Genomic DNA, 16143 nt, shown 5'->3' with positions numbered 1-16143 from the left:
GAAACATGTATTTATTTTTATAAATATATATATTATAACGTTGTAATTACATACGTTTATTTGTATTATTATTTAGATACATTTAACTGAGAATGTATATTTTGTGTGTATATATATATATATAAATATATATACACACATACATATACAGTATATATAAGTACTATCTATCTATATACAGTTGAGGTTACTGTGGTTTATCCGTTAGACAGTGTTCAATACCGGGGTAGAGCGGAATATTTGTTAGGTCAGGAAAAAACACAGTGGCTATTTCATCCCTACAAGCCTGTTCCACAGGTTTCTCTGCTCTTAAGGGAATTATATTTACAAAATCAGTGTGTTTGTTGTGTTGTGTGTTTGAGAGTGTGGGGATTTTGTAAACATAATCCCCCGAAGAGCAGGCCGAAAACCTGCGAAAAAGGCTTGTAGGGATAAAATAGCCTCCCTGTTTTTTCCTGACTTACCGAATAAATAAATAAATTTAAAAAAATATATATATATATATATTTATATATATATATATATATATATATATATATATATATATATAAAGTATATATATATATATATCGTAATGTTTTAAATTTAATTTATTTTGTATTATTTAGATACATTTCATTGAGAATATAATAAAGATAAATTGTCATTGCTAAAAGAGTGTATGGCATGTTTTGGTGTGTGCATATTGTAAATAAGTCAAACGTACTGTAAATTCAGAAGTCAAAGCACAAATCACACATAGGCTGCACATGAAACGTAAGGAAATGGTATTTTTAAACTGCAATGAAAGGAGAGATAAAAATATTGTATCGTTTTCCCATGCACTTCGCACTTGATGTTGTGTCGATTTTGTCATCTTTCAGCTCCTCTTCTCAGCCTTTGGGGCAAAGTGGCTGAATTCACCGTCGGCTGCAGCCACTGGAGACTGGAGGACGGCGTTTTCATCTCCACCTTGAACCAGCTCACTGCTTGCCTGGACCTCAAGTTTAAGGTCACTGCCAAGAGAAAAATGTTCAAGACAGGTGTTTCTAAACAGGGTGTATGACATAACTTATTGGGTGTGATTATTTTTATTTCATTTTGTAGTGCCGGTGGAGTAGTTTTTCATCTATCATTTTGTCAACTGTTTTTTATTTAGTATATTTATTCTCTAATTTGCTTTGAATTTATTTGTATTTTATTCATTATCCATCCATCTATTTTCTACCGCTTATTCCCTTTTGGGCTTGCGGGGGGCGCTGGCGCCTATCTCAGCTACAATCGGGCGGAAGGCGTATATTTTTCATTTGTTTTTAATCACTAGAATTGAATTTAAATAGCATTTGGCCAAATGTATTTGAACGAAAAGCACCGCAATGTAATTAATTGAAAATCGCTCATACAAATAAATACTTTTTGGACAGGGATTTCCCAGGGGTGTTTAATTAATTGGCTGTAAAATAGGAAATAATAATTGCTCATGACCTAATTTAGGTTAAATGTTTGTTTTTATTTTATGTATTCATGCACCTGGGGATAAGTTGATTGGCAACACTAAATTGGCCCTAGTGTGTGAATGTTGTCTGTCTATCTGTGTTGACCCTGCGATGAGGAAGCGACTTGTCCAGGGTGTAAAACCGCCTTCCGCCTGAATGCAGCTGAGATAGATTCCACCCTACCCCCAACCCCCGCAACCCCAAAATGGGCACAAGCGGCAGTAAATGGATGGATGAATATTTATTTGTTTAATTATGCATTTCAAATTAGAGTTGTTTTTTTAAAAAGAGCTCTAAATTACATAGAAAAAGCAATGCGTGGTAAATAAATTTGTTGAAATTTCATATTCGTAAATAAAGTTAACACTTACAGTACTTGAAAAGTGATAAACCATTATTCAATTAAAATTGTTTTTTTTTTTAAGATTTCCTTACAACTATTTACTTTTTATTGTGTGTTTATTTTTCTCTCAGAATTTGTTTAAATACTTTTGTACAGTGGCCGAGAAAGTTTGTGACAATTTTAAACAGCACAACACACAACTTTAAGCATTAAATGACAACGGAACATTTAGTGTGGCTTTATATTGCTGTGTTGTGTTGTTTGCAATTGTGGTTGTTTTTGCAACCATGTTGTGGCTTAAACTTGTTGTGTTGCGGTATTTGCTTTTGTTGTGGCTTTTGCAATTGTGTTGTGGGGAAAAGTTGTTGTGTTGTGGCTTGTGTGCTGTGGGCGTGAAGTTGTTGTGGTATTTGCATTTTTTGTGGCTTTTGCAATTATGTGGTGGGGTAAAGCTTTTGTGGCTTTATCTTGTTGTGTTGAGACCAAGTTGTTGTGTTGTGGCCTTTGCATTTTTTTGTGGATTTTGCAGTCGTGTTGTAAATGAGAGTTGTTGTGTTGTAGCGTTTGAATTTGTCGTGGCTTCTGCAATGGTGGTGTGGTGCATTTGTTGTTTTTGCAATTCCAACAAAAAGTAATGCCCTTCAACTAATAAAAAAGTGGCAGCTTTAGTTTAGCATTTAGCATTTATCCAGGCATCCATGTATCTGTCCAGGCACCTCCTAGGTCTGAGTGGACAGCCTTCATGTACCGCCATCCTGATGCTCGGTGTGCAGGTCTTGGTCTGGGTGGTCATGGAGATCGTTTGGTGGTCTGGTTGTTTGGCACTGAGTGGACCACCCTCCCTTTAGGCCTTGGACTAAAGGAGTGGCACTCACTATGCATGACATGGTGTCATACTAAAGACAGACCCTTGCTTTACATCAATGGAACCCTGACGGACCTCATGGCAGGTATGTGCCGCTCCCCCTGCTGGCCATTGTAAAAAAGCACACCTTGTCTTTCTGTCAACTGTCCCTTCTTCTTCTTTCCTGTCGTCCTAGACACTTCACCTTCCAGCTGCAAGTTGGCCCCCAATGGCACTCTCACCCTGGGTGCGGCCCACACCCGAGTGGACGGCACCGTCCGGATCCTTCCGTCCACCGTCCTGACCGGCACTGTGTCTCTTTTTCGACTGTGGGGGCGAGAGCGAAGCGGGCAGGAAGTGAGATCCCTTAAGTGTACAGAGGGAGACTTGGTGCAGTGGGTTAGCCACCTGTGGGACACAAGGGTGTGTGCCCCCATTCCTGACCCTACGCTCAAGTGTGGTCAGTATTCATTCCTATCATATCCAATATCAGGATGTCTGTCCGTCCACCCATTCGCAGTCTACCGTCCGTCCGTAGCTCCATCATGCATCTATCATTCGTTCCTTTGTCCACCCGTCCATCTGTTTATCAACATCTGTATCTACAGTGGGGCAAAAAAGTATTTAGTCAGCCACCAATTGTGCAAGTTCTCCCACTTAAAATGATGAAAGAAGTCTGTAATTTTCATCATAGGTACACTTCAACTGTGAGAGACAGAATGCGGAAAAAAATCCAGGAATTCACATTGTAGGAATTTAAAATAATTTATTTGTAAATTATGGTGGAAAATAAGTATTTGGTCAACCATTCAAAGCATGATGTTTCCACCTCCATGCTTCACAGTAGGTCTGGTGTTCTTGGGATGTAACTCAGTATTCTTCTTCCTCCAAATACGACAAGTTGAGTTTATACCAAAATGGATACATGGATGATACAGCAGAGGATTGGGAGAATGTCATGTGGTCAGATGAAACCAAAATAGAACATTTTGGTGGCGGCATGGCGTAGTGGGTAGAGCGGCCGTGCCAGAAACCTGAGGGTTGCAGGTTCGCTTCCCACCTATGGACATCAAAGTCGCTGCCGTTGTGTCCTTGGGCAGGACACTTCACCCTTTGCCCCCGGTGCCGCTCACACCGGTGAATGAATGATGAATGAATGATTGGTGGTGGTCGGAGGGGCCGTAGGCGCAAACTGGCAGCCGCGCTTCCGTCAGTCTACCCCAGGGCAGCTGTGGCTACTGATGTAGCTTACCACCACCGGGTGTGAATGAATGATGGGTTCCCACTTCTCTGTGAGCGCTTTGAGTATATAACAATAGAAAAGCGTGATATAAATCTAATCCATTATTATTATTATTATTATTACTGTGTTGCATCCCAAGAACACCATACCTACTGTGAAGCATGGGGGTGGAAACATCATGCTTTGGGGCTATTTTTCTGCTAAGGAGACAGGACGATTGATCCGTGTTAAGGAAAGAATGAATGGGAACATATATCGTGAGATTTTGAGCCAAAACCTCCTTCCATCAGTGAGAGCTTTGAATGGTTGACCAAATACTTATTTCCCACCATGATTTACAAACAAATTCTTTAAAATTCCTACAATGTGAATTCCTGGATTTTTTTTTCACATTCTGTCTCTCACAGTTGAAGTGTACCTATGATGAAAATTACAGACCTCTGTCATCATTTTAAGTGGGAGAACTTGCACAACCGGTGGCTGACTAAATACTTTTTTGCCCCACTGTATCCGTTTATTGTCCACTCATCCATCTAATCATCTGTCCACCTGTCCATCCTGTACTCTGTGGGACATGACTGTAATTTGTTGTGTACCTCAGTATTTCTGCGCCGTCTTAGCACTATCGCTGGTCATGACTACCAATAGTTAAAACCTAGGCTACATCCTTTGTGGAGGTGCCCAACTTGCCTGAATTCTACACACCAAGGCAAACGCGCCCATTTTGTGGTTGGTACCGCTGTCCACTTCAATAACCATGGAGCTGTTGGTCATCAGGACTGAATGTACACAGACATATTGCCTGGATCGAAGGCGCAGCCGCTTGTCTTTGATTGCAGAGTAAACACATGACATGAGAAACATTTCCTGCCCCCTACTAATTAATGTGGTTAGGAATTCAGCAAGTCTCTTTACTGAATCGAAGGCCGGGTACGGAAAAATCCATATCCATAAACATAATGTTACACCCCTACCATCCAACTGTTTGTAAAAACCATGCACCTCGTCTGTCCATTTGTCTATCATCTGTCGGTCTGTCCAGTCACATCCATTTACCATCCATCAGTTGGCTTGTCTGTTATCAATCCATCCATCCATCTAATGAACCAATCCAACACTAACTCTTCCATTGACCAACCATTGTCATTAAATCCAAAAAAGCAAAGTCTACAGAAGTAAATATGTATCTTACATGTCTTTTTTTCCCTGAGACAAATGTTACAATACCTCCACTATCGAAGCCTCCTCAGCCTTGCAGTGTTTACTGCGCTTGTCAAGCATTTTACAGCCACCTTAACCGCAGACGCTACTTCCTCTATGCTGTCAGATGCCTGATTAAATATTGACCAGCTGTCTTTGGAGTCAGTTAAACAAATATAGGAGCTGATTTACATGTGAACAATCAATACCACGTTGTTCATACACTCTTGTGTATTTTTTTATTTAAGGATATCAAAGCATTTCTAACAAAGTAAGGCTCGTCCGGGATTTGAACCCGGGACCTCTCACACCCGAAGCGAGAATCTTACCCCTAGACCAACGAGCCACACTACAACACAATATGTGGTCATGGTAAACTCTAGAACAGTGGTTCTTAACCTGGGTTCGATCAAACCCTAGGGGTTCGGCGAGGCAGCCTCAGGGGTTCGACGGAGCCTCTGCCAGGTCAAGACACACCCGACTCATCGTACGAATAAAAACTTCTCCCTATCGGCTTTATGGATACGGCAACAGCAGAAGTCAGACTGATTTGGATGTGTGTAATTTGTTGTGAGTTCATGCACTGTGTTGGTTTTGTTCTTTGAACAAGGTAATGTTGATGCATGGTTCATTTTGTGGACCAGTAAAAAAACATAAATTTGTCTTGAATTAAAAAAACAAAAAACAAAAACATTTTATTTTCCACTGAAGAAGGGTTCGGTGAGCGCGCTTATGAAACTGGCGGGGTTCGGTATCTCAAACAAAGTTAAGAACCACTGCTCTAGAACAATTAATACTCTGCTTTGATCCAGAAATTCAAAAAATGTACTTGTGGCGCTATTGGCCCATGCGTTTTAGTGACAAAAGGTATGCAACTTTGCATTTCTGGCTGCACGCCATTCTTCCACCTTGACTTAAATTTGTCACTGCGTGCTTTGGCAAATCATATTGTTGATGTACACATTTGCTTCACAAAAGAGAAGTATGGGATACTATTGTGGGGACAAGACAACAATATTAGCATGTATGTATATGGATGGATGGATGGATCCATATTGTCATTGCACAAGTACAACAAAATTTCATTTTCAGCAAAAAAAACATCCAAAATTAAACACACATATCTGTGTATGTTTATATACTATACATATATAATATGTATATATTATATATTGCTGGGTCAGGTTTGGTTTTGGATTTGGATTGCATTGTTATGGTATTGCTGTGTATTATTTTGTTGCATTGATTGAAAAAAAATAAATAAATAAATAAAAATTATTTTTAAAAAATGAGAATCGATTCTGAATCGCACAACAGATTCGTATTCAAATCGATTTTTTCCCACACCCCTAATATATATATATATATATATATATATATATATAGCCCAGCCCACAGCCCAATTTTTTTTAACCCTTTGTGGCTGCAGGTCAAAAAGTTTGCAGACCCCTGACCTAATTTTTTCTTGTTTTTCTTGCACCACATTTTAAGAGTGGTCCATTTACACAGTCAGCCTGAAGTTCTTCATCATTCGACAAGACGGCAACAACACAGAGCTTTACATTGCCAGAGACATTGCACATCGCTGGGTATTGTTTCATGTCAGATATATAAAACAAAAACATGACTTATAAATGACCGATGCATGATGCTATTGGACATGTTTGTGACTTTCAGCTGAGAGATGTGCTTCCTTCAGGCATTTATTTACACAGAGTGTCTGTCTTTGAAGCAACAAGGTAGTTGAAATAATTTGACCGTAAAACACTTCTTCTTGTGCCTTTAACCAAACCGTCTTTTAAACAGTGCAAAAGATGCAAACACAGCGACAACCTTGAGTGGAGATGAAATGGTGAGCATACATATTTAAACATTTTTTTAAAGTATTTATAACACGGTTCGGTTCTACTAGATTATAGGGAAATCATTATTTTGACATAGATGTCATAATCATATTTGATATTGACATAGCAGATTATCTATTAGTTCACATTTATGCATTCATTTTTATCCATCAAATACTACTACAGAAAAATGTAGTTGTAATAATAAGGTAAAGGTTGACATAATATTTTGTAATACAAAATATGTTATAGAATATTTTTTTTTTCATGTAAAAATAGATTTATTTTTTTTGTACACAATTTATACATATTTACCCACATTTTGTAATCATTTTATTATACATCTTTTTTTTTTTTTAGTTTATTTTCTAGTTTCTGTGGAGGAGTTCTATTGCTACTATTTTAATATCATATACTTTTTATTGATTAATATTGTTATACTTTTTAACATTTTACACATTTACAATTTTACTTTACATTTGTACACACTTTATTAATATGTATGTATTTTTAAATATTTATGTGTCAAAGTTTCTATTAGGTTGTGGAAGTTTTTATCACTCGTATTTTATTATCATATCATTTTTACTTCATTTAAAAAAAAATATCTGATACTTTTATACACGTAATCAATTATCATTGGATTTTATAATAATAGTAATAACAATGATAACAATAATAATACAATGATAAAACACTTTACTACTAACTTTTATGTATTTTTAAAAATGTGTTAGTTAAATTTCCAAACATGGTCCCTATCCATTAAAATGTTTTAACCACAGTTGTTCCCCAAAATAGGTTTTGGTATTAATTAAACTCATTACCATAAACAGTCAAATATTGGTCATACACTATACCTGCATTTTTTCACCAAGTACAACCTCAAAAAACACTTGGCTATCCAAGTACCATCTTAATGACCAACATTAAAATACAGTAGCGAAGTACGCCTAAGTATTCATAAATTTCCCAAAAAATTATTTTTGACCACTGTAACATCACACACAGTTTGAACAGTAACACTGTGTTTGAATTTAGGAAAATGAAACATTAATTTATTTGAAACAAGTATTTCTTTGTCGTACTGCTAGAAAAAGCCCCCATGCCACTGGTGGTACATGTACTACAGATTGTGAATCTTTTTCCATGTGTAGATGTATTTACAAAAAACAATAATGTTATTGATAAACTGTGTTTTTATTCCGCAGGTACGTTGGACCTCCCTCAATATCAACAGGTGAATATTTCACGTGTCCGTCTTATATGCGCCACTTTAGACTCCAACCGGATTGCACAAACTTTGTGTTTTGTCGTGCAGGTTTGACTGCCTGGTGTTCGTGAGCGTCATCCCCTGTGTGGACGTGGCAGCAGTGCAGGACAAGATGCACGCGGACCTGGGGACGCCCTATCACGGACCCTCTGGTCTGATCCAGGTTCAGGCTGACGCAGCCAGCATACGGACCACGCCTGTTGGTAGGAAACTCCTGCGTGTCGTCATCAGATCGGTACTTTTGGTTACCGAGGCAACAGACTCCAATCTTCTTCTCCGTCCCCCAGACGGTTTCCCTCCCCCTGTGACCACAAAGTCTCCCCCTGTCACCACCGTTACCATGGCGACGCCAACGCTGACCTCCCCATTCACAGAAATATTCCCAAATATCTCAGGTCAGCTGTACTTTGAAGTGGAGGTCAACGTGTCCATAAGGGGAGAGTATGAAGCAGAGCATATTCTCGCCACTTGGGTGAGCATCCCCCCCAAAAACGTGTCCGCTTCACCTGGACAGATAAACAGTACCAGGCAAAAGTTATTCCTCATTTAATAGAATGTTAAGTGTCTCTAAACCTTTGACGAGCAGTATGTTTTTATCTGCTCTCAGCTCAACGACACTCTACCTGATCACATGATGACGGTGATAGACCTTCAGCTCCCCAAACATCACAGGTGAGCAAACGGTTCCACTTTACAAAAGCACAAGCCAAGAACTTCAATCTCGTCCTCTCGCCCACAGACATGAACGCAGTTTTGGGGGGAACTTTTTAGTTTCTCATGAGGTAAGAGAACTGGAAACATGGCCTCCATTCTAATACATGCCAGGGGTTTCGTCCACCCTGAAAAGCCTCACCTCTGATAAATATTTTATAAATTATTTTTAATTTAACTTTTTCCTACAATAATATATATATTTTATATTCATTTTAATATACTAGTAAATCATCTGGTAAAATACATGCTTTACAATTTTAATTGTATTTATTTATTGTTTATCTTAATTCAATTATATTTTCAATAATACAATTGTATTTTGTTGCACTACAAAAAACATTAAATGTACATATAATATTTTGCTATTTAAAAAAAACTAAGTAAACACCTTATCTCTAACAGAAAAGTACCCTTGACGTATAATAAAAGAATGTAACTTCATATAATAAAGCATAATAACATAACAAATGTTTTTAATTTTATTTAAAAATTAACATACATTTTATAAATTGTGTAAGTTAATTTATTTGTAAAAAAAATATCAAATTATCAATGTCAACATTTTTTTTTCTTAATTTGTTTTTACAAATACAGTAATATTGTTCATGGTAATTCGGTTTTGTGATATATTGTATTAATTATATGAAAATATAGTATACTATATCAGTATATATTTTATACTGTATATCTAATATGTAATGGGGCGGCATAGCTCTGTTGGTAGAGTGGTCGTGCCAGCAACTTGAGGGTTCCAGGTTCGATTTCCGCTTTCGCCACCCTAGTCACTGCCGTTGTGTTCTTGGGCAAGACACTTTACCCTCCTTCTCCCAGTGCCACCCACACTGGTTTAAATGTAACTTATATATTGGGTTTCACTATGTAAAGCGCTTTGAGTCACTAGAGAAAAGCGCTATATAAAATATAATTCACTTCACTTCACTCACTAAATAGTACATACCGTTATTCCTTGAATTGCCGCAGGGCATATAGTATGCGCCTGCCTTGAATTACTGCTGGGTCAAACTCGCTTCGCAAAATAATTAGCGCATGCTTAGTATTACCGCCTGGTCAAACTTGTGACGTCACGATTGACACTTCCTGTCATCATTTTCAAAATGGAGGACGCTGATTTCGATACTGGTAATTTAAAATCGCATAAAGGGAAGAAGATTAAGAGCTATTCAGTAGGATTTAAGGTCCAAGCTTACACCACACTCACATTTTTACTGCATGCCTTTGGTAAGTGCCGGAGTGAGAAGAGGTTTTGAAATAATTAGCGCATGCTTACTTTTACCGCATGCCTTTGGCAAGTGCCGGAGTGAGAAGAGGTTTTGAAATAATTAGCGCATGCTTACTTTTACCGCATGCCTTTGGCAAGTGCCGGAGTGAGAAGATGTTTTAAAATATTTAGCGCATGCTAACTTTTACCGCATACCTTTGGTAAGCGCAGGAGTGAGAAGAGGTTTTAAATGAATTCGTGCCCCGGCGGCAATTCAAGGAAATACGGTACATGTTATATTTGATATTGTTACTATGGTACATTTTTTTATCCATTCCATCCTCAACCTTTCCATCCTTTGAATCTGATCTACTGTGTGGAACAATTTCCCTTGTGGATCAATAAAGTTTGTCTCAGTCTAAGTATAAACTACCGTATAAGTAGTATTATACCACATTTTTCTAAAAATGCATTTGTAAAAACAAAGGCCTCCTCTGCAATAAATGCCGAGTATTCTCTGTAGTTGAGGAAATGAAGCCCCTTGCCACTATATATACTAAAATATTTTATAGTATTTTTAGAATTTTCCTAATAATATAAGTTATGACTAAATATGTGTCATTGTGTAAACTGTATGTGTGTAACATTATTAGCTAAACACCTGATTGAGTAATTCAATTACATCGTATTTTTGTTTTGTTCTTAGGTGTCTTTGAACATTGGGTCCAGGTATACAACACAATAAACTAAAATATAGTGACATTATTTGGGTTATTGATCATATTGACTGTTTGCAGAGAGAACGTCATCTTCCATGTTGAGGTGAAGCTGTCACTCACACAGGAAGTGGAAGAGCAGATGCGACACCTGCTGCTGGCGCCTTACAGCCATGGCGACGTCGCCATAGCGACCCAAGACATACAAATAAGCCGCATCCGTAAGCAGAGGGAAAAAGGCTGAGTGTTCAAGAAGGTCACGTGACCTCATTTTGTGTCTCATGTCCTCAGTGGTTGTGAGCTGTCAATCAGAGACCCAACAGACGGGAAAAGGTCTCTTTGAGTGGCCTGAAACCACGGGTGGGAAAAATGCTTCTCAGCCTTGTCCAAAAAACACTCAACGCCACGCTACCAGACACTGGTGAGAACCTCACACACTCTTTCTACCACATAATACTTTTTCCTCACAAGACTTTAGGGGCTTTTTGTACAAAATCAAAACATTTTCTCATGAAACCTTTTGTAAAAAAATAAACAAATTCAAATAACATTCCATTAAACTGAGGTCGCTGAGGTAGTTAAAAAGCTCCTCGGTGGCAAGGCCCCGGGGGTGGACGAGATCCGCCCGGAGTTCCTTAAGGCTCTGGATGCTGTGGGGCTGTCTTGGTTGACAAGACTCTGCAGCATTGCGTGGACATCGGGGGCGGTACCTCTGGATTGGCAGACCGGGGTGGTGGTTCCTCTCTTTAGGAAGGGGGGCCAGAGAGTGTGTTCCAACTATCGTGGGATCACACTCCTCAGGCTCCCCGGTAAGGTTTATTCAGGTGTACTGGAGAGGAGACTACGCCGGATAGTCGAACCTCGAATTCAGGAGGAACAGTGTGGTTTTCGTCCTGGTCGTGAAACTGTGGACCAGCTCTATACTCTCGGCAGGGTTCTTGAGGGTGCATGGGAGTTTGCCCAACCAGTCTACATGTGCTTTGTGGACTTGGAGAAGGCATTCGACCGTGTCCCTCAAGAAGTTCTGTGGGGAGTGCTCAGAGAGTATGGGGTATCGGACTGTCTTATTGTGGCGGTCCGCTCCCTGTACGATCAGTGTCAGAGCTTGGTCCACATTGCCGGCAGTAAGTCGAACACATTTCCAGTGAGGGTTGGACTCCGCCAAGGCTGTCCTTTGTCACCGATTCTGTTCATAACTTTTATGGACAGAATTTCTAGGCGCAGTCAAGGCGTTGAGGGGTTCCGGTTTGGTGACCGCGGGATTAGGTCTCTGCTTTTTGCAGATGATGTGGTCCTGATGGCTTCATCTGGCCGGGATCTTCAGCTCTCACTGGATTGTTTCGCAGCCGAGTGCAAAGCGACCGAAATGAGAATCAGCACCTCCAAGTCCGAGTCCATGGTTCTCGGCCGGAAAAGGGTGGAATGCCATCTCCGGGTTGGGGAGGAGACCCTGCCCCAAGTGGAGGAGTTCAAGTACCTTGGAGTCTTGTTCACGAGTGAGGGAAGAGTGGATCGTGAGATCGACAAGCGGATCGGTGCGGCGTCTTCAGTAATGCGGACGTTGTACCGATCCTTTGGGGTGAAGAAGGAGCTGAGCCGGAAGGCAAAGCTCTCAATTTACCGGTCGATCTAGGTTCCCATCCTCACCTATGGTAATGAGCTTTGGGTCGTGACCGAAAGGATAAGATCTCGAGTACAAGCGGGCGAAATGAGTTTCCTCCGTCGTGTGGCGGGGCTCTCCCTTACAGATAGGGTGAGAAGCTCTGTCATCCGAGAGGAACTCAAAGTAAAGCCGCTGCTCCTTCACATCGAGAGGAGCCAGATGAGGTGGTTCGGGCATCTGGTCAGGATGCCACCCGAACGCTTCCCTAGAGAGGTGTTTAGGGCACGTCCAACCAGTAGGAGGCCACGGGGAAGACCCAGGACACGTTGGGAGGACTATGTCTCCCGGCTGGCCTGGGAACGCCTCGGGATCCCCCGGGAAGAGCTAGACCAAGTGGCTGGGGAGAGGGAAGTCTGGGCTTCCCTGCTTAGGCTACTGCCCCGCGACCCGACCTCGGATAAGCGGAAGAAGATGGATGGATGGATGGCATTCCATTAAACACACAATTATTCTATATTTTCACAAGACTTACTTTAAAGCCATGAATTGATTAACGTGTACCCCGACTTAAACAAGTTGAAAAACTTATTGGGGTGTTACCATTTAGTGGTCAATAGTACGGAATATGTACTGAACTGTGCAATCTACTAATAAAAGTATCAATCAATCAATCAATCAAAGCCCTTAGTAGTATTTTGCACAAAAATTTGTAATTTGTACAAAATAATACATATTAAATAATATTTTTAGCATTTTTTAATAGCTATTTAAAAAATTTTTGGGGCGGATTTTGTACAAAATTAATTGATATCTGAAAAATATTTTTGTAGGATTTTTCACAACACTAATAGACATTTAAAACAGATTGTTTAAAGGATTTTTTTGAATAAAAGTAATCGATTAAAAAAAATACTTTTGTAGGGTTTTATACAAAATTAATATATATTAATATAATATTAATTTAAGATTTCGTACAAAAAGTGAAAATGACCAATGATAGCTAAATATGTTTTTTTTTTTTTTTTTAACAATCTACAAAGATTGTTAAAAACGTGCCATAACTGATAAACCCCAAGTCGTGGATGTGGCAAACAGAGGAAGCAAAAATGTACAAATGTAACAACAATTGTACATTGTTGTTAGAAAGTACAATTTTGTACAAACTAGATGAATAATCCATGGACAGATGCTCACACAAAACCTTATTATATGGGCACCCATAGTGGTATTTTGCACAAATAATAGTAATTTGCTATATATATATATATATATATATATATATGATTTTTAAATAGCTATTTACAAAATGTTTTTGTAAGACTTTGTACAAAATTAATTGATATCTGAAAATTATTTTTGCAGGATTTTTAACAATATCAATAGACATTTAAAACAGATTGTTTAAAGGTTTTTTTTTTTAAATGAAAATAATACATTTAAAGAATATATTTTTGAGGGGTTTTGTACAAAATTAATGTATAATAAAATAAGATGAATTTAAGATTTCGTACAAAAAAAAGAAAATACCTATGTTCTCACAAGAGGTAGATATGGAATTTTGTACAAACTACAAAGATAAAAGATCATTGTTCTAACAAAGTAGAATTTTGTAGAAACAAGATAATTAATCCATGGACAGATGCTCACACAAAACTTTATTTCATGGGCACCCATAGTGGTATTTTGCACAAATAATAGTAATTTGTACAAAATAATACATATACAACATTTTTTAAGGATTTTTAATGGCTATTTAAAAAATATTTTTGTAGGATTTTGTACAAAATTTATTGATATCTGAAATTTTTGGGGGAGGATTTTTAAGAACATTTATACACATCTAAAACAGATTGTTAATTTTTTTTCAATGAAAGTAATCGATTTAAAAACTATATTTTTGTAGGATGTTGTACGAAATTAATATATAATAAAATAAGGTAAATTTAAGATTTCGTACAAAAAAAGAAAATACCAACGTCGTCACAAGAGGTAGGTATGGAATTTTGTACAAACTACAAAGATAATAGATCTTTGTTCTTACAAAGTCGAATATTTGTTCAAATTAGATAATTAATCCGTGGACAGATGCTCACACAAAACTTTATTACATGATAACCCATAGTGGGGCCTGTGGGCCAAATTTATCCCACCAAGTTGTTTTGTTTGGCCTCACCCCAATTGAATACACGTTTAGACTGAATTTTTTCAAGCTCATACAATCATTAATGGCTAACTAATTTCCATCTATCAAGGGCCCCCCTATCTGCAGATCAAATGCTATGCGTAAGGCCCCACAATCTGTGGGTGGCCCTATTTTGTGTGAAGAAACGCATGTAAAATGTTAGTTAATGAATAACAGGGCACTTCATATGCAATTTTACAGTAAACCCATTCCTGCCCCGTGACTGCTAACAATATCATTGCAAATGCTGTCTGTGGCACACAGCATTGATGCTCTTGGACCTTGCAGAACTGACATAGTGGCTTCAATCCCTGCAGGTAGAAGTGGAAAGAACCTCACTCTAAAATGTTACTCGTGATTTGGTACTAAAGGAAAAACAATTGTTCAGCAATCTATTTTCAATGAAATAGTTTTAGTCCAAAACATGCATCATATCAAATAAAGTTTGAATGAAATAGTTGAAAAATCTTTTCACACAAAAAATTGTGAAATACTTTTGAGGGGCCTCTAAATAAAATCCTGCTTAGGGCCACAATTTAGCCTTCATCTATCAATGTTATTTTTTGCACTAATTAAAGGAAAATTATTATTTACATCTCACCTGTTTGTGTTTCACACTTAAATTGAGCCCGCAGTTCATTAGCACATTTTCACTTTGACCCCTAAAAGCAAAACATTTGGGCAACCCTGCTTTACTTAGACTTCATCAAAAAATACAGATGTTCTCATGAGGCTTTCATAGTATTTTTTGTACAACATTAACAAATGTTCTCAAAAGACTTTAGTAGTGTTTTTGTACAACACAAACACATGTTCTTACAAGACTCTAGTAGTATTTTCTGTACAAAAACACGGACATTCTGAGACTAGTATTTTTTGTACAAAAGTAACAGATGTTCTCAAAAGACTTTTGTGGTATTTTTTGTACAAAATTAACAGATGTTGTCAGAAGATTTTAATAGTATTTTTTGTACAAAATAACAGATGTTCTAATGAGACTTTAGTTGTATTTTTTGTACAAAATTACCAGATGCTTTCATAAGACATTAGTAGTATGTTTTGTACAGAATTGACAGATCTTCTCGTAACACTTTAATATTAACTTTTTTTAATACAAAATTAACACATTCTAATGAGACTTTGGTAGTATTTTTTTAAAACAAAATTAACATAACTTCTGAGACGTTAGTAGTATGTTTTGTACAACATTAAGAGATGCTCTCACAAGACTTTAGTATTTTTTGTACAAAATTAACAAATGTTCTCATGAGACTTTAGTATTATTGTATAAAATTTAAATATGTTCTAATGAGACGTTCATTGTATTTTTGTACAAAATTAACAGATCTTCTTATTAGACTTAAGTAGTATTTTTTGTCTAAAATTAACAGATCTTTTCATTGGACTTTAGTAGTATTTTTTGTATAAAATTAACATGTTCCAATGACTTTAGTAATTCTTTTTGTACGAAATTAACATGTTCTAAT

The 16143-nt window shown here is 37.7% G+C and overlaps 1 protein-coding gene and 1 non-coding gene across 2 annotated transcripts in view; one reads left to right on the top strand and one right to left on the bottom strand.

The window, feature by feature from the left end:
- The first annotated feature begins 749 nt into the window (after nt 1-749).
- Nucleotides 750-16143, top strand: part of LOC133551700 (adhesion G-protein coupled receptor G4) — a 31459-nt gene continuing 16065 nt past the window's right edge. The window contains exons 1-14 of the mRNA XM_061898684.1: nt 750-991; nt 2531-2768; nt 2859-3122; nt 6597-6694; nt 6783-6844; nt 6912-6957; nt 8161-8189; nt 8271-8425; nt 8510-8694; nt 8830-8894; nt 8962-9004; nt 10862-10884; nt 10953-11092; nt 11163-11292. Coding sequence (XP_061754668.1) covers nt 836-991; nt 2531-2768; nt 2859-3122; nt 6597-6694; nt 6783-6844; nt 6912-6957; nt 8161-8189; nt 8271-8425; nt 8510-8694; nt 8830-8894; nt 8962-9004; nt 10862-10884; nt 10953-11092; nt 11163-11292 — 1634 coding nt within the window. The 5' untranslated portion in view covers nt 750-835. The remainder of the gene's footprint in view (nt 992-2530; nt 2769-2858; nt 3123-6596; nt 6695-6782; nt 6845-6911; nt 6958-8160; nt 8190-8270; nt 8426-8509; nt 8695-8829; nt 8895-8961; nt 9005-10861; nt 10885-10952; nt 11093-11162; nt 11293-16143) is intronic.
- trnap-cgg (transfer RNA proline (anticodon CGG)) lies at nt 5380-5451 on the bottom strand. The gene has a single exon. It is a non-coding gene; the product is annotated as a tRNA-Pro (tRNA).

The sequence above is a fragment of the Nerophis ophidion genome, linkage group LG04, assembly GCF_033978795.1.
Source record: "Nerophis ophidion isolate RoL-2023_Sa linkage group LG04, RoL_Noph_v1.0, whole genome shotgun sequence".
NCBI lineage: Eukaryota > Metazoa > Chordata > Actinopteri > Syngnathiformes > Syngnathidae > Nerophis > Nerophis ophidion.
This window is presented reverse-complemented; position numbering and strand designations above follow the sequence as displayed.